Below are 18203 nucleotides of genomic sequence, written 5' to 3'. Positions count from 1 at the left end.
ATTTAGATTTGGGGGGGAGGGGGCCTTTATCTCTGCATCACTGTCACATCTGCCATGGCCACTAATGGAGGCATAAGTGGAACAGAAGGGTAGCCCTGGCCGTGCATCAGTGAAGAGACCCAGAGGGTCGGTGTTGGGGATGGTGTGGCCTTGATGGGCCAGGCCTGCAGCACACGGAAGTCTGTGAGGAGGCCACGGCAGCACATTGGAGCCCCACATATTCAGGGCCACGTCAGTGTGTGCCCGAAAGGCCCCAAATCCAGAGCCTTTGCCCAGGGACACAGTGACACCCTAGGTGGGGATGGGGCAAGCCCATGATCCCCACTGTGGCAAAAGGAGGATGGGGACACAGCCAGCTGGGCGGACAGCCCCTTCTGGTTTCGGTTTGTTTTTTTTTTTGGCTGCTGCCACGCAGCATGCGGGATCCTTAGTTCCCTGACCAGGGATCGAACCCGTGCCCCCTGCAGTGGAAGCATGGAGTCTTAAACACTGGACCACCAGGGAAGTCCCCCCTTCAGTTTTGTTGTTAATGCTCTAAAGTAGTAGAATTTGGCACGCATATAAATTTTAACACATTTCATATTAAAAGCATGATTTATTCATTTATGAATTTAATCAAATTTGTTTCTAAATATTATTGATTTTATTATCAAGTGTGTTATCAGCTGTTGAGCTTTAATATTTGAGCATCTTGGCTTTTGCCATTTTGAGAATCAGCAGAATGTGTTTGGAAGGAACATGAGAAAATAAAACTCTGGAGGGCCCCCCGACCCCAGCCTTCCAGGAGTCCTGGGTTTCTCCCCTTCCAACCCCCAGTGCTAACCTGCTGAGACCATGGGAATTGAGGGCTGGGGAGCTGTGGTCTTCGGGGACCTCAGGAGGTCTTTGGCCCAGGTTTGATGGAGGGGGTGGGGGCAGGGCTCCTTGGGACAGGGCACTGGGCAAACGAGCCCCAGGCCTGGAGCTCTATACCACAAGCATCCTGTGGGCTCTGGCCAGTGTCTTGAGCCCCCCTCCCTTTCCCCCAGGGCCGAGGGCCACCTGCTGACGATGTGGGGCTGCACTCAGTTTGAGAATATACCCACATCAAGGCAGAATATTCCCCTGCCTTTATTCTCTATGGGCCTGGAGGCCTCCGCAATGCCTGCCCTTGGAGGCTAGTAACCTGGCACACTGAACAGGCCAGGGATGGCCTGGGTTGTGTTGGAGGTCACAGTGGGCCACACAGGAGCTTTGAGCAGGCATTGCATCCACTTGCAAACCATGTCAAGGAAGCACTTCTACCCATTGCTGACAGCCTCCGTGCCAAGGGCAGGCATGGTCTGGCCAAGTGGAAGAAAGGGGTTTGGGTGGGGTCAGGGCAGTTGTGATGTCTAGGTGACCCTGGAGGAGGCATCAGAAGAGGGGCGGGTCAAGAGGCCTGGCTTCTGTCTGTGGGGGTGAATGCCTGCAGCCCCTGAAGGAGCCAGGAAGGAGGCACTGGCCTGTCCTTCTGGGTGGTCAGGCTGGATTTGAAAGGGCCAGCCAGCCAATGAGGGTCTGGAGTTGTGGTGAGGCCTCCCTGGCTCTGTGTCTCCAAGGTGTGGGGGCGTCAGGTCCTGGGGCCCCATGGGCGGAACAGGCTGCCCGCTGGAGGGGCTACAGGGCCTAGGGCTGCTGAGCGGTGGGCTTGGGAGCTTGTGCTGTTTTTCATGCCCTAAACCCCATGTCCATTTCTGCCCTAAGGAGGCCAAGGATAGTGATATCTGAGCTGCCCACCCTGGGGCTGTCACAGGGGACAGGGAGGGGCCCGGCCAGAGAAGGGGAGCAGGTGTGCTGGACTCTAGGTGAGCTGCTCAGGCCTGCCCCATGCCTACTCTGGCCTCCGCAGCCAGTGGATTTGGGGCTTCTCTGATCTTGGAGGCATCTAATGCTGGCATCTTTGGGGTGTGGGCCGGGCCCCAGGAGCGGGGCCTGGGCGGCCCTGTGTGTTGAAGAAGGAAGGCAGGGCCCCCGCTCCCTGGGCCCGACCCCCAGCTTCAGCCCCTCTTCCAGCCTGCTTGAAGCCCAGGCCACGTGTGCCCATCAGGTGTGGATTAGACTCCAGGGCCCAGTGCTGTGCTGCCTCCTGGCTGTTTCTCCTGGGGGGCCTGTGGGGAGCTGGACTGCTGTCTTGGTGCCCTTTCTCGAGCAGTCTCCAGGCCCACCTTTACCCTGAACCCCCCTTAGGGTGCCCTGCCCTCCAGTGGGGACGGGAGAGGGGCTGCGGGAGTTTCCAGGGTTTGGGGTCAGACCTGAGCTAGGGTTCAGGGAATGGGGCTTTGTGTCTGGAGGGGTGACGTTGCACACTTGGCCTGCTGGCCTCAGCTGTGGGCTCGGGTGAGCAGCCTAACCCTGACTTTGTTGTTGGAGGTATCTCATGGAACCCCTGTGGGTCTTTTCCTTGATGGAGTGGGTGGAGTTTAGCCCCTCTGTACCCAGGTGGCCCCAGTCTGTCTACCCAGGAGTGTCCCTGTCTGCAGGTATGGCTCTAGCCCTTAGCACAGCCAGCAGGGTCTGGATGAGCATGGGTGGTGCTCACCTTCACACTGACAGATCTGTGTGGCAGTGAGGGTCCTACAGGGCCTTGCTAGCTTATGCCGTGAGCATTGCACTGGTCCCCAGAGGTGAGCTGAACAGCAGCTGGCGCGGGGTGACACTCAGATGGAGCCGCAGGAATCGGCTGCCCTGGCTGGCAGTCTAGCCCCGGGCTAGCCTTTTGGAAACCTTTCCCCCTCATTCCCAGGCTCTGGCCCCACAGGTGTCAAGTCTGACTCCCCTGGGGCATGGGCCGTCACCACCTCTGTGTTCAAGGAATGGCCTGAGTTCAAGCCGGGCTGGGGGTGTGTGAGTCCAGGCCAGTCAGGCAGGGCCAGCTCCTCCTCCACCTGGTGGGTGTGGTCATCCCCAGACGGTTTGTGGCCACCCCCGGACCTGCCTTCCAGCCTGCCCTCCAGGTGCTGGCCTTGGCTCACTCCTCCATTTTGCTGGGCTCTCTGCCTCACTCTTGCCTGCTGCTTTGTGAGACTGGGTCAGGGGTCCCAGGGACTTGGGTGACCTTGGCTTCCCCTCAAGTCCTAGGCTAAAGATCTGGGATTGGAATTTTCCCAGAAAAAAACTGTCCAGTTTGTTTTGCTTTTCTGAGCCCCTGCAGCCAAAGGGCACTCTGTTGGTGGGGTGGTGGATGGGGAAATGGACCCTGGGGTAGGGCCACAGAGCAGCCATACCCAGGTCTTCCTGGCTGAAGCGGGGTCTCACCAGCTCAGGTGGACAAGGAAGGCATGCATGGGGGGACCAATTTCTTGAGGAGGCCAGCCTGCCGTCTACAATCACGGTTGAGACTGCAGTTGTGTCCTGGTATTGGGTTTTTTTTTGGCGGGAGGGGTGCCCGGCTAAATATAAGACTGCATGTCCTAGCGCCCTCGTCTGGTGCAGCCATGTGCCTGCACTCTGGACGATGACAAGGACGCAGAAGCACGTTGACGGCCAGCTGTGCCCTCCCGCTCCTCACCGTTTCCTGCTCACTCCATCTGGAAGTCTCACTGGCAACTTGGCCCTGAAAGGTGACCTTGAGGAGGGAGGCCTGCACCTGGATGGAGCAGCAGATGGAGTCGGGCTCCTTGAGACCTTGACCACTGGTGATGGAATGCCTAGATTGCCTTCTCTGGACTTTGTACTTGGCAGAGAAAAACTCTTGTCTTTTGTAAACCACCGTGGTGTAGTTTTCTGATGTGTGCAGTAAGGCCACTGCAGAGTCTTTGTTCCACAGGAGCTGTTCCTGTAACCTGCTGCCCGGCAGCCCTTCCCCCTGGGAAAGGCAGAGGAGGTGCTCCCCTCCTCCCCGCAAGGCTGCCCTCCTCCTTCCTCAGGGCCCTCGGTTCTGGGTGCAGCTGTCAGGCTGTAGGACGGCCCATGTGTCCACTGACTGTCTCAATTGCACCACCGTGGGGCCGGGCAGGACTTTTCCACAGGCCTCACTCTCAGCCCTGACGTGGTCTCTAGACCTCCGGAGCCCCGGACCAGACTGTGCAGGGCAGGGAAGGCGGGACCTTGGCCCTGGCAGATGTGGCAGCTGTTTGGGGCCAGCATCTCTAGGGACCACCTGGGCCTGGAGATCTGAGTAAAGTGGAATAGGCATGGAGCAGGAGGTGGCAGGGGTGTGGGTAGGCCGACTCTCCTGTTAGGGAGCTGGTGGGTCCTGCCCTGCCCCTGGGCTTGGAGGTGCCACAGCTCAAACCAAACCACCAGGGCTGGGGGCTTCTAAGGCCCCAATCCTGGCTCTTTGAGGACACTTGGCTCCAATGGTGGGTTTCCAGCAGACTCACAGATGACCCGGGGGTGCTGCGTGAACCCTAACAGCGGCACCCGTCTGCTGCTCCTGGGGTCCTTCCTAACTGTCTCTCCTGCAACTGCCCAAGCTCCACGCGTGGATGCAGTCGTGGGCTCCTCTCCCCTGACTGCCGTGTGCCTCCCATCTTGTCCCCACTGCTGCAGCCTTGGCTGTGACTCCATCATCCTCTCCACGGCTGCTGACTTGTCTTCCAAAAGGGGTTTCCGATCACGACAGCCCCTGCTTCCATCCTGCCAGTCTCTCCACCTCATCTCCCGTCAACAAACCCACCTCTCCCAGGACCCGTGCAATCTGATCTCATGCGTGTGCCTCAGATATGCTGTTCCTTCAGTCCCGAGCACCTTTCCTCACACCCTGTTTTGTGACACTGAAGGGAAAAATGTCAAATTTCTAAATCTTTAACACGTGGGCTGAAAAACAAGGCCAGGATGCCCTGCAGGAGGACACGTGGCCAGGCCATGCTGGCCTCTACCCTCCTCCCTTGACCAGCAAACCTACAGCAGCCACACACCTGCAGACAAGTCACAGCCCACCTCTCAGAAGATGCTTGCTGCTGGGCAACGTTTAGGACCACAACCACCCCTAAGTTGTTGCTGTTGTTATTTTTTAATGATACGGAACTAAATGATGATGGTTGGAAGAATCTTAGAGGGAATAAAAGAGCTACTAGAAACTATTTGCAACGTTCATAAACTTTGAGAGAATGATAAAAATGCAAATTTGAAACTACCAAATGAACCAGAGTGATGAAAACAAGTCTTTTCTAAACCTATGAATTCTAAGGTAATGTAAAAGGCACAGAGATTCAAATCACGGAAATTTAGAAAGCCATAAGAGGACTTCCCTGGTGGCACAGTGGTTAAGAATCCACCTGCTAATGCAGGGGGCATGGGTTCGATCCGTAGTCCGGGAAGATCTGACATGCCACAGAGCAACTAAGCCCCTGAGCCATAACTACTGAGCCTGTGCTCTAGAGCCCGCGAGCCACAACTACTGAAGCCCGTGCGCCTAGAGCCTGTGCTCCGCAACAAGAGAAGCCACCGCCATGAGAAGCTCGTGTACTGCAATGAAAAGTAGCTCCCGCTTGCCGCAACTAGAGAAAGCCCGTGCACAGCAACGAAGACCCAATGAAGCTAAATAAATAAATAAACAAACAAATAAAAATTGCCGTCTCTCAAACCACTAAAAAAAAAGGTTAAAAAGAAAGCCATAAGAAATAAGAGTGTGCCTTATTAATAAAAGGGAGCTGATGCTGAAGAAAACTCTCCTGGAAAATGGTGTAAAGCCCATACGTGGCCCTGGAGCCAAAGGCCTCCTGCCCACCCAGCTCCACACCCTCCTCTGCCAACCCTACATGCCTCTTTCCTCGCCCTGGACGAAGGGTCTTCCAGGTGGCCATTTAGCTACCCTGACTGTGCACTTGCATTTTTGGCTTATTCCACAGCAGTAAGTTCTGTAAATTGACTACGTATTGGGAAATACGAGCACTTGTTTTTGTCTGGAACTTGATACAGGAGGCTCGTGCTGGGACTGCGCTGGGTGACGGGGCCCGCGGGCCCACCTCGTGACTCACAGACCACGGTCATGTTCCCTCCCAGCCTTTATTTTGTGGACAGTCACCATGCACTAGGTGTGCCCTCCATGGGTGGCCACTCAGCCCCACGGTGGTCCCCAACTGGCCTCCCGGCCCATGGCTCACCCCTCCCCTCACTGGTCACTCTGGAAGATGCTGGTGGGATGACACTGGGCTCAGGGCCGGCTCTGTCTGGCGCAGTGTCCACCCTCTCAGGAGAGGGACTCCAGGACACCCAGCTGCACTGGAAACCAAGACCTCTGCCTCATTCAGCTGCATCTCCCCTGAGGACAGTGACAGGCGTCTTTGTGTCCATCCTGGGCAGCCTGGTGAGCCCGATGCCCACTGTCCTGCAGGCCTCCCCTTTCACCCCAGGGAAGCTCTGTGCCAGGTGCGAATGCAGGGATATGGCTGGGTACTCTTGACCCCTGGGTCAGTGAGGCCCCTTCCGGGACAGCTCTCCGCCCAGACCCCGCAACCTGCCCACACAGACTGCCCGACACGCTCTTGGTGGGGATCTTGAGTTCTGGACGGCGGGCTTCAGAATGCCTGAGACGCAGACATTCCCATGCTGCTTCCCGGCATGAGGGCGCGACACACCCGGTCCGTACTGTGCCTTGATTCTTGAATCCATTGTAGAAAACAGTGATCAGAAATAAAGGTGCAGGATGAGGTGAACTCGGAGCGAGAGAGGATGCCCACCCGTGAGCCCAGCTCCTCATGGCCCCTCGTCCTCAACAGGTGGCTGCAGGTGGGCAAAGCTCAGGAAGACCTGCTCCAGCGAGATCTGGCTCACAGAGTAGTCGTCCATGCCATACTTCTCCTTGGCCTTCTCCAGAACACCAAACACCTTTGGAAGCAGAAAAGCCACTGTTAACAAGGCAGGGCCTGGCTCCTCAGCTGGTCTGGGACTCCTCTGGCCATAGTGGGTGGTAAGGCCACCAGAGATCCTACCCCTGCAAGGGGCGAGCAGGCCCCGGCACCAGGCTTCCTCCTGACTCTTCCCAGCTCAGAGTATGACCTTTGGGCAAGATGTGTTACCTCTCTGGGACAGTCTCCTTTTTTGCACCATTGTTTTTCCAACTCAGATATTTGAGGTATAAACCCCCAAACCTAGCAGATATTAGGGTGAGTGTTAGAGCAGAAAATGAAAGTGATCCCTCCTTGGAAAGAGCTGGCTGGAGAAGGAGCAACTGCTGGAGGTCCAGTGGGGCCCAAGCTCACCTTCGCCCAGCTGAGGTCATTGCCAGGCAGGTGGTAATGAACCATCCCTTGGTGCTCATCTTCCAGGACGCTGCCTGCACAAAGGAGAGACTGTGTCCCCCTGAGGGCCGGGCTGGATGGCCAGGGGAGGGTGGCCCAGACCCCTGGAATCGTGGCCCTCATCCCAGGGGTCAGGGATGGACAGACGCACAGACAACCTCTGCACAGTGGCACACACCTGGGAAGGTCAGGTCCACGAATGCCTTGAACTCTTCCAGGGCCTCCTGCTGCCTGTCGCTCCGGATCTTGGCCCGTAGGGAGTAGCCACTGCCAAACTTGCTCTTGAGGTGCTGTGGGCTGCCCAGGCACTTGAACTGACCCTGCACCATGATGGCCAGCCGGGTGCACAAGGCCTCACACTCCTCCATGCTGGGGAGAGGGAGTGGAGGCCTGATATAGTACTGGGGAATGTTGATGCCCACCCTCCACATCAAAAGCTGTGTACATGGGAAAGTACTGATGCCCAAATCAGGCTGTTCCTGATTCCCATGCTCAGGATGTGGCCCACATGGTAGAGCCTAGGGATTCTCCTCAGACTCTTCACCAGATGCTGACAGGACTTCTGTCCACCCAGCCCCTCCCGGCCCACCCCTCCTACAGCCCCAGTCCTGGCTTTACCTGTGGGAGGTGATGACGATGGCCTTTCCGGACTCGCGGGCCCTTGCCACGGTGTCCCAGAGCAGGCGCCGGGCCACGGGGTCCATGCCAGTGGACGGCTCGTCCAGGAAGATGACTGCTGGCTCTCCAAGAAGGGCAATGCCGGTGCTGAGCTTCCGCTTGTTGCCGCCGCTAGGGCAGAGGGGGTGCAGGGGAAGGCAAGGCGGATGGTTAGCGTGGGCTCCCCAGGTCCCAGCACAGGACTGGGCCCAGTGATGGCAGAGTGTCTCAGGTGAAGAAGAATGAGCTGAGCGTGCCTGGAAAGCCCACTTCATAGAGCAGGAAGCCCTAGAGAGAGCTGTGCCCAGGGGGTCAGTCCACAGCCCCACACAGAGCAGTAACACGACCTGTCTGCACCTAAGGGGGCCTGACAGGGGGTCCTGGCTGTGCCTCCAGGTGGCAGGAACCTGAGGGGCAGCCTCTCTCATCTGGAGCTGCCTGGCCATGCTGCCAAATCCTCACTGATCCTGGAATGATGGGTGGGAGTTCCAGCCCCTGACCCGCGTGCCCCCAGCTCTACGGTAACGGGGAGCCTGACTCCACCCTGGGAAGGCCTGAGGTCACTGAGGAGGGTGGCAGGGCAGGGGCCGGGACGCAGGTGCACCTGTATGTCCTGACCAGCTTGTTGGCGTGCGGCTCCAGGAGCAAGCCCCGCAGCGTGTTCTCCACGCAGGCACCGATGTAGCACTCAGGGACACCCCGGAGCCGGGCGTACATGACCAGTGTCTCCCGGCCCGTCAGGTGGTCCAGCAGGGCATCAAACTGGGGGCAGTAGCCAATCCGCTGCCGCATCTGGGGTTGGAGCACAGCCGCGAAGCAGCAGGTCAGAGGGTTTCTCTCAGGGGATCTGTCTAGGGTGGTCCCTCAGTCGGTGCACAGGCCCTGGTAGCCTCCCACTGCCAAAGTTTACTGAGCAGCACTTTGTTGGGGTTGCTGGAGGGGGTTGGCTGGCTCAGTGGCGGGGTAGGCACCGGGACCCAGACTGCCCCCCACCCAGGGGTCAGAGACAGGCCAGAGACCGGTCTACCCCGGGCAGCACAGGCGTGGATGGGTGCAAGAATGCATTGATTATACAGAGTGACCGTGTCCATGCAATGCTTACAGCTGACAGATACCCGTTCATTAGACGTTTGACAAACATCTAATGTGTGCTGGGACCTTTCTTTTTCCTCCTCTATTAAGAGATGTTTGCTGGCAACACCTTTGGGGTGGGGCGTCACCTGAGCAGATGGCATGGCAGCTGGTCTTGGAGCAAGTGGCTACGTTCAGCACAGCCAGGATGCCGGGTGGCAGGCCTCCACCTCCAGCCACGTTAGGCAGCTGGTGGGGACAGGCAAGCCTGGTTTCTGTGGATTCCAGAGATGTGGTTTCTTTTTCTTTAACCTCTTTGGGGTTCTTAGACTTCCGGAATCTGTTCTTAATTGGTCTGGGAAAGTTCTTGGCCATGACCATGGCAGTTACTACCTTTCCCCCCATTCTCTCCTTTCTTGCTGGAACCAGATTAAACGTATTTCAGACTTCTCACCTTGCCTCCATTTCCTAGATCACATTTACAGTTTCCTCTTCCTTGCATATAATTTCAATCTTGTATATTTCTTTGAACATAGTAACACAGTTGTTTTATAATCTGGGTCTGGTAATGGCAAATCCAAAGTGGTGGGCTTGTCCTGTGTGGAGCCCTTGTGTCTGTGGGCTCCAGCCACAGCACCCTGTCTGCTTTGTTTGCTTTGCTTGTGCACTGCTCACAGGCCTTGAAGCACTATGTGAGGGACTCTTGGAGGCCTAGGATGAAAGCCTTCCTGCAGAGAGGGTGTGAGCTGCAGTGTGGGGGCAGAGCCACCTGGAAGCCCCTGCTGCCAGTTCAGGAAATGCAGTCATTCCCTGGCACAGGCATCTTCTCTGTTCCTTCCCCTGTCCTGCTCAGCACACAGGAAACCATCCATGCAATCCCCGGGGGTAGGGAGAGCAGGAGGGTGGCCTGCTTCATCCTAACCTAGAGGGGTGGCCCTTTGTTTCTGCCCCATACACTCGATAAGGTCCCTAAACCCAGTCACTGGGACCACAGCGCCCTCTGTGCAGGGGCACTCTGGTGGAGCCTCTCGGGGCTTGCAGATTGCGGAGGTCTTCACCACGCCCCGGGCTCTTAGATGCTCTTAACCATGTGGTTTGTCATTAACATTTTATCCTGCTTTTGGTTCTCCGTGGGACGCCTGGTTTGAACAGCCCAGAACACCATTATTATAAATCTACGCACACAGACTAAAGTTCTTTCCAGTGGGCAGAGTTCTGTGGGTGCCACTCTGTGCCCAGGTCCAGAGAAGCCGCTTCTCTGGGAGGGACCCGGTCTCGGCCCGCCTGCCAGGCCTGGTCCCTTCTGGCCGAGGGGGCTGTAATCTCTTCCGTCTTCTCCCCATCACTTGCTTACCTTTGGCTGCGGTCACTGCCTTGTCCTGCTGTCCATGAACCATGAGCCAGAGATAAGCCCCATCTCTACCTCCTGGGTGCCCTTCCTCTTGCCTCCCTGGCTGTACCCACCTTCCCGATGTCAGAGCTGATGCTGTAGCCCCCAACAAAGGCGTCCCCAGATGTAATTGTCTCCTCCCCGGTGAGCATTTTGAAAGTCGTGGTTTTGCCAGCTCCGTTGAAACCCAGCAGGCCGAAGCACTCTCCTTTCTGGACTGCGAGGGAGACCTTGTCCACAGCGAGGAGGGGCGCCCGCTGCTCATACACCTGCACAGTGCCCAGGAGAAAACACAGCTGTGGGGAGGCCTGCGGACAGCCAGGAGCCAGCTCGGGGTGGGGAGGCGGGGGGTAGACCCGCGGAGGGAGGGCCCGCCTCACCTTGGAGAGCTCCTTGATAATCAGAGGCGTGTCCAGCAGGGAGTCCAGGCTGGGGGCCAGGATGCGGTTCCTCTCATCCACCACGTCCTGGTCTTCAGGAAGCGCCGACGTCCGGGTGTACACTTCTGTCTAATTGTTCCGGAGAAAGACCACCAGGGTGAGCTCCCGCCAGAGCGGTCCTTCCCCATGGGAGGAAGGGCTAAACTACTCACCCCAGCTCAGCCCCACGTGTGCTGACTCAGACCTCCCACAAGGAGAGCTGGGTAGCCGTAAGGGCTAACATTTGCCTCGAGGAGACACAAACTACCTGAGGGACAAGGACGGTGCAGGGCTCATGAAGAAAACCATGAAACCCCTTTTCTTAGAAAAGTCATAATATCTTAGCCCCAATTAGCCCTGGGTTCCTGTCCATCCAATGCTGTTTCAACAGGTTTTGTTTGTTTAGGGAGAGAATGTATGTGACAAACATGAGGGCGCCCCAGCCCACACGCCTCCACTGAGACCGAGGTCCCTGAGGCCCCAGGCTCCCTCGACTCCATGGCTTCACGGTCTTGGGACGGAGAGCCCCTGGGGACGGCGAGGCTGCAGCCCCTCCCAGGCTGTGCGCGCTGCCGGTGGACGCGCAGCCGGGCTGTGGCCAGTGCTGAGGCCCTCCCTGTGTGGTGGCCCCAAGGAAGCCCAACCTCTGTTGGAGGGCGCCCAATGCAGAGCAGCCAAAGGCCAGATGGGGGCCCCGGAGCCACTCACCAGTGCCCGCCTCCTCCGGAAGGCACACAGGCAGGCCTTCAGCCTCCACAGCAGATCGGTCTCAATGAGGAAGAGCAGGGTGAGGTAGGCAAACCCTGAGGTAGCCATGGAGGTCACGAACCTGCCAACCCCCGGAGCGCTCCATGCATAGAAGTTCTCCTGGTACTGGATGTCTATGCAAGCAAGGGACAGGGTGCTGTGCCCAAGCCCTGAGCGCCCCTCCCCTCTGGGGTCCCAGCCCACGACCCTCTCTCTGGGACCGTGAGGTGACTGTGCTCAGCCCCCAGGGTGGAGGATGCGCTGGCGCGGGGCCCACTGGGCTTCTGAGGGTGTGTTACTGCCACATGGGGGCCCCAAGCATCTCCTGCATTTTGGTGGCTTCACCATGAGAGGTGGCCCTTGTGCCTGCGATGGGGGACAGGCTGTCCCGAGAGAGGTCTGGACACTCACTGTGTTTCCGGCAGTAGTGGGCTGCCACCTCGGAGGAGGTGCAGTACCTCCTTGTCTCATAGTTCTCATAGAAGCTGCTGACCGCCATCCCCAAACAGTGGTTGGGCAGCACCAGGAACACGCGGTCCAGGGTTCTGGAAAGTTCTTCTAACTTGACCGCTGTGGGGAGGAGGCACAGACAAGTCAGCGCTGGAGGAAACACCGCACCTGCCTCCAAGAACAGAGCAATCGGGAAGGGCAGGTTTCCGGAGTTCGCTGCATAGCCAGCTGTGTCTCCCCCAGGGATCAGGCACCAGGCCTCCGGGGCAGCACCTCTGGCAGGCGGCCCCACCGGCCTGCCTGGTGCCCCCATCTGGGCCTCCCCCATCAGGCTGAGTGGCTCTGTGGGTGCAGGGATGGGAGTGCAGGGAGGTGGTCTCCTGGCTCCCACCTGGGATGCGCATGATGGTGACCACGAGGAAAGTGGCGATGCCCGACAAGATGTTGAATATGGTCAGCCTCGTGTAGGCAGTGGCCGCCCCCGAGAAAAAGAAGCTCATCAGGTACATGAGGGGGATGATGGCCCAGCCGTAGAGCATGAGCAGCAGCAGGGCATCGGCCACGTGGCCGTCCTGCGTGAAGGCGTGCACGTCGAAGGCTTTGAACACCACCTGCAGCAGCACAGACAGGCGGCCAGTGTGCCCTCAGGGGGCACACAAGCCCAGGCCCATCAGCCCCTCTGGCCGTGTCTGCCCCCAACCCACCTCCATGGCTCTCCTGGTATCCTCCCTGAGGAAATAGGGAGCTGTCCACCAGGGCACCTGCTCCAGGGCCCTACCTACCAAAGGGGGGCAGAGGCTGGGGGTGTGCAGACAGACGAGGGGGGCTTCCAGGGCATTCCCAACCTCTTCCCACAACGGGGGCTGAGCTGCCAGCATGGACCCCAGGCTGGTTTCAGTCCGTGCACGGTCCCCAAGGCAAGGCCCCTGGACATGTGGGGGAAGGGCCCCAGCACCATGCAGCTCACCAGCAGCAGCAGGCTGGGGACGAGGAAGGACATGAGGTCCCACAGCAGAGCCGAGAGCCAGAAAGTAGCCACGTGGACTCCGCTCACGAACTGCACGTGCTTGGCCTGGACGGCCCTCTCGCTGACCGCCAGGATGGAGAACGTGCTGGACAAGAATGCCATGGCGAAGAGCAAGTTGAGGGCGATGTCGAATCCCTTCCGGCCCCTGCGGGGGTGAGGAGGGTGCGCATCGACAGGTCAGGGACAGAGCACAGCATGTCCGGGCAGGTGGGGGTATCAAGTGCTGGGTCACTACTGTCCAAAGCAGGTGATTCAGTGGCCCAGCCACTAAAGGGTTTAAGGGAGAACATGAGAGCCTCAGGGTCTCTGCACCAGGAAAATTCCATCCCCCTGAGAACAGCTCCTCCTCTGGACATCCTATCCCCAATGATGGCAGTGCCACTCTCCCAGTTGCCTTTAATCTGTCCCCGTGCCACCCACTCCCCACAGATACTCAGGTATGGATCTGAGACCTCCACCTCGCTCTCTCTGGCTGCCCCAGTCAGACCCGCTGTCGGGCACAGCATCAGGGTGGTGGCCATCTCTCCGCTCTTGAGTGAGCAGGACATTCAGGTGCCAGCAACATGTTCCAGAAACCAGCGCTGACAGCATTATTCTGTAGCTTAAAACACCCCACCCCACGAAAGGTTCAACAAATGGTGCTGGGACAAATGGATGCTATGTACTGAGTGAAGGGCTAACACAACGTGGATGAGCCTCGAGAGTGAAAGAAGCCAGTCACGAAAGGCCATGCACATGGTATCTGATTCCATCTACATGAAATGTCCAGGACAGGCAAATCCATGGGACAGAAAGCAGACTCCTGGCTGCTTAGAGGTGGAGGAAAGAGGAATGGGGAGTGCCAGTGGTCCCGGGGTTTCTTTCAGGGATAATGAAAACGTTCAATAAAATTATATTGTGGTGATGTCTCCACGACTCTGAATATACTAGAAACTGTTCAGTTGTACACCGTGAACAGGTGAACTGTATGGCAGGTGGATTATATCTCCTAGAGCTGTTACAACAAAATGAAAACTCCTGTTCCTTGTCCACTGTCACCCTACTAAGCCTGACTCCTCAGCCTGATCCCTGGCATGGGCGAGAACAGAGGACCACCGCTGTGTCTCTGCTTCCGTGGTGGGGACGGGAGGGAGCAGAGAGGGAGGAAGACACCAGAGGGCCAGGGCACAGTCTAAAACGGGAAGTGGGGATGAAACTGCCCCCCACTGATTAACTGCCCTGAGGTGGGATGATTGTTCTGAAATTAATTGATTTTTCCGGCTTCCTCTGGACGGTCCCCAGAGGTCTGGGGACTCTGCAACGAGGAAGAGGGAGAGTCCCACACACATGATGGTGTGACAGGCCTAAGGACAGAGATGCCCAATGGGCTCCCTGACTCAAGGCCACCGAGGGGCAGCAACACACACAACAGCTGCGTGCTGCAGGCTGGACGGGAGCAGACACTCGGATCCCCCAGGGGCAGTGGCCAGCAAGAGCCGGGTGCAGATTTGGGAAGAGGGCACGGCTCTCCAAATCCTTAGGAGTCTCCCGTGGGGCCTGGGTATATGGGGGCTGTGGTCTCACCAGCTTATCTGCTGTCCAAGGGAAGGCTGAGTGTAGAAGGCTGAGAAGGATGTGGGGCAGGAGTCCCCAGCCAAGAACTGGGAGATTCCTGAGGACAGAAACAATGCTGTTTTTACCGCTGTGGCCCTTGGGGGTCCCTGGCAGTGCCTGAGGTGGTCATTCCTGGTGAGGGGTCCTGACCTGATGGGAGCAGGGTCCTGACTGGGCTGGGCCAGGTCCTGACCATGTGGGGATGGGGTTCTGAGACGGGGGGACAGTGCACATACTCGTTGAACTGATCCTTGGCAGCCTGCAGGGCACTCCGGGGCTGAGGGTAGTTGGAGACCGTGATGGAGGCCTGAGGGCCGCACAGCAGCTTGAACAGAAGGTTGTCCACGATGGCCAGCGCGGTGGCCGGCGAGTGGTACGCCTGGTTGTTGAACAGGGCAGTGACCACCGTGCGCTCGCCCACGTCTCTGAAGGATGCCGCCACCAGGCACCGTTCGTTAAAGCCGCCCCCCTCCACCGAGGCCCTGAAAATCAGGAACTCCTCCAGGTCACCTGGGGGTGGGCAATGGCAGAGTCAGCAGCGTCCTGCATCCCCCTCCGAGGCCCTGTTCTGTGGGGCTCCGAAGGGCCGGAGGAACAGCAGAAAGGATGCATCACCTTCCACCCGCACGCTGTCCACGGACCATGGGGCCACGCAGTGGGAGCAGCAGGACCTGGGGCTGCAGGCCTTGGGGGGGACACCCCCATAGCCACAGGAGCTGAGTGGCAGGGCAGGCTCTTCCTTCTCCCCCACAAACCCCCTGTTCACACACATACACACACTAAAGGGCCTCTCAGAGATACAGGGCCTGGACCTGAGCCAGGGTCAACGTGGCAGGAAGAAGGTTGGATCAGGAGGAGGTGAGGGTCCAGAAGTCAGAGCTGTGGAAACCTCTGAGCGGACTGAAGGGTGAAGCTCCCAGTCAGGTGCAGGGAGGGCGGCCCTAGGTGGGCTTCGACCAGCCCTCAGGACCACAGGGGTGGGTGAGGGGCTACCTCCAAGGGTGCAATTACACAGGACTGTCCCTCTATGTCTCTGTTTTTCCAGTTTTCATAGAAGAAATAAGTACCCTTTTATAATCATAAGAAAATAAGAGTTTTTAAAAAGAGTGTCCTGAGGGAGAAGGCCCTGGGAGAAGGAGCTGTTCTCTTGGCATGCGGATGAGCTCCAGCGAATCCCCACTTCACATCAGATTCTCTGGGCAGTTGGGTTCTGGGCAGCCCATATGCCTGGCATTCTCCTGCAACCCAAGGGCAGCAACAGAATCCCAATCATGCCAGGCCCATCACTTTGCTCCTCAGCTGTGGCACAGAGCAAGTGGGGGTTCTGACGGGGGTGGGGTCAGCTGCCCACCCACGAGTGACCTTGGGGGCATTCAGTTCCACTAGCTCACAAGCACACACTGCCCAGCCCACAGCTGGCAACGTGGCTGCAGGGAACCAGCATCTCACACATGCTCACTGCTCCCGCCTTGCCTCTCACTCAGCTGTCGCCTGGGGACAGCGATGACACCCACACTGTGGGACCCGAGTGTCAGCGAGGGGACAGGGACCCGTTGATGAATTCTAATGGAGACAGTTACAGAGGCTCTCGGCAAGTCTGCTGTGGCTCTTGGCACACAAGGAAAAGGGTCAGATGCATTAGGTGCAGTGTAATTCACCCACAGTAAGGTGCTCAGGACTGAAAGTCCCCACGCTCCATGAGGGAGCAGGCAGTCTGGCCTTCCACACCCTCCCAGGCCCAGGCATCTATGGCACTGTTCTAAATCCCTGGAGCCACCACGCAGCATGACAGCCCTGAAATCTTCACGGCAGGCCGAGTGACAGCCAAAAAACAAGATGGGATGGAATGGGAGTGACAAACAAGGCGCCCACCACTGTCAGTAGGGCTACTCAGGGCCCTGATTGCTGGCAGGCCGAGCAGGGACTCGGGCTGCAGCAGCTCCTCCTGGCAGCGGTGCCCCTAGCAGTGCCGGCCTGCTCTAGGCCGTTGATATGTTCAACATTTTCCTAAAGAGGAACCTGACTCCTGCCAAGATTTTGGGACCATCAGCGTGCTGAACCTCAAAGCTGCTGGCCAGGAAGTGGAAGGGGAGCAGAAAAACGTGAAAAACTTCAAGCATATTCCCTTTAACTAGAGTGCGATGCCTGCTCTAAAGCCAGGGCAGTGTCCAACTGCCACCGCCAGGGGCACGAGATAGTTTCGGTTTTAGGATGTGGTAAGAAAACACCATGTCACATAAGGCATATCGTGACCGGCCTCTCAAACAAAAAAAAGGTAATAACGTAAACATTGCTGAGGTTTTACATTTCATTTGTAAATGGTCCTGAAGAATCTGACTTCTGTAAATGACTGCTTGGACAAAGTTTAGCCCTAGAGACGTGGACTTTTGTCTTCCTCTGACTCAGGGCAAAGATTTTCTCCCCCAGGGGACACCTGGCAATGTCTGGAGTGGGCGGGATGCCAGGAATGCTGTTAAGCAAAGAACCACCCCAAATGTCCACAGTGCCTTGGTTGAGAAGCAGGCTCTGACAGCACAACTCGGGCCCCAAGCTACCTGGGGACACCCCTTACCCAGCACCTCTCGAGGTTCCTGGTCCTCAGCCTGCAGCATGTCTTTCAAATGCTCTGACAGCTGCTGATCCAGCCGAGAGGTCCCGGGAACCGAGAAGGGGACGATGGTTCTGCCATACTCAGCCAAGGTCAGCTTCAGGAGGGGGTCATCGAAGATCTCGGAGGAGTAGTTGATGGCCAGGAGGGCCAGGGTGATGCATGTCAGAGGGACCAGGACCTGGGCTGCTACCATCTTCCACTCCCGCCAGCTGTATGCGGCCTTCTTCAGGAACATGGCCCAGAACTGCTGGCAGTGGAGGGCCAGCTGCGACAGAGGGGATGAGGGTGATACAACCGCCACCACAGAGCCAGTGCCTGACCCCGCCCTCCAGCAGCAGGCACGGTCTGCACACGAGCCTGGGGTCCCAGGGCTTCTCCTGGGGCCCAGTCGATGACATGGAAGACCCACAAGAACACATCCCCATAGGTCCCAACTGCGCCCTGGGGGTCTCACATCAGCTGTGGCGGCAGGGCAGGCACTATTCCACCGTCGAAGGAGGTTAAGGGACCCTCTGCTATCCTAGAGGGGAGCCGAGACCTCTGCTTTCCCCGTGGTCCTGTTCAGAGGACTCTGGCCAACCTCACAGCAGAGGAGATGGACAAACCTCCCCCACTGCCTATACTCCCCACGCTCAGCCCTTCACTGTCCTCTAAGTGCAGGTCAGGCCGGCAGGGACCAGAGCCCAGCTCCGCCATGTGCTGTCCATTCGACCTTGGCCCAGGCCTCAGCTTCCTGTCTGTAAAATGGGACCGGTGCTGCCCTCTGTCTCACTGGGTGCCAGGCACATGGCAAGCTCTAAGCTCTCGGTACACGGGGCACTGTTAGCCTTATAAGCAGTGTTCACCCTTATTCGTGAGTGGCCAGGTTGGAACAACGAGAAATGACAGGTACTCGACTAAAATGTTCCGGGTTTTCCTTCTGCCTGCCAGCCCATGGGAGCACGAGCTGTAATCTGCCCTCTTCCCAGAGTGCTGACCCTCCCTATGCTCACATCTGCCTCCACGGCCTCTAACGCATGCCGTGCTTGGGGTC

At 57.9% G+C, this 18203-nt stretch overlaps 1 protein-coding gene across 6 annotated transcripts in view; it reads right to left on the bottom strand.

Annotated features, from left to right (window-relative positions):
• Positions 1–3873: 3873 nt before the first annotated feature.
• Positions 3874–18203, bottom strand: part of ABCA3 (ATP binding cassette subfamily A member 3) — a 47682-nt gene continuing 33352 nt past the window's right edge. For all 6 annotated transcript variants that reach the window (XM_081256829.1, XM_081256830.1, XM_081256831.1 and 3 more), the window contains 13 exons: positions 17132–17435; positions 14796–15069; positions 12907–13111; positions 12331–12550; positions 11901–12059; positions 11451–11623; positions 10704–10832; positions 10398–10592; positions 8467–8654; positions 7824–7994; positions 7384–7574; positions 7167–7240; positions 3874–6792 (listed from right to left, as the gene is read on the bottom strand). In XM_081256829.1, the coding sequence (XP_081112955.1) occupies positions 6661–6792; positions 7167–7240; positions 7384–7574; positions 7824–7994; positions 8467–8654; positions 10398–10592; positions 10704–10832; positions 11451–11623; positions 11901–12059; positions 12331–12550; positions 12907–13111; positions 14796–15069; positions 17132–17435 (2415 nt within the window). In that variant the 3' untranslated portion in view covers positions 3874–6660. The remainder of the gene's footprint in view (positions 6793–7166; positions 7241–7383; positions 7575–7823; positions 7995–8466; positions 8655–10397; positions 10593–10703; positions 10833–11450; positions 11624–11900; positions 12060–12330; positions 12551–12906; positions 13112–14795; positions 15070–17131; positions 17436–18203) is intronic.

The sequence above is a fragment of the Mesoplodon bidens genome (genome assembly GCF_964165515.1).
Source record: "Mesoplodon bidens genome assembly, chromosome: 15".
In the NCBI taxonomy this organism is placed as follows: domain Eukaryota; kingdom Metazoa; phylum Chordata; class Mammalia; order Artiodactyla; family Ziphiidae; genus Mesoplodon; species Mesoplodon bidens.
The sequence above is the reverse complement of the archived record's forward strand: the minus strand, read 5'-3'. Positions and strand labels throughout refer to the sequence as shown.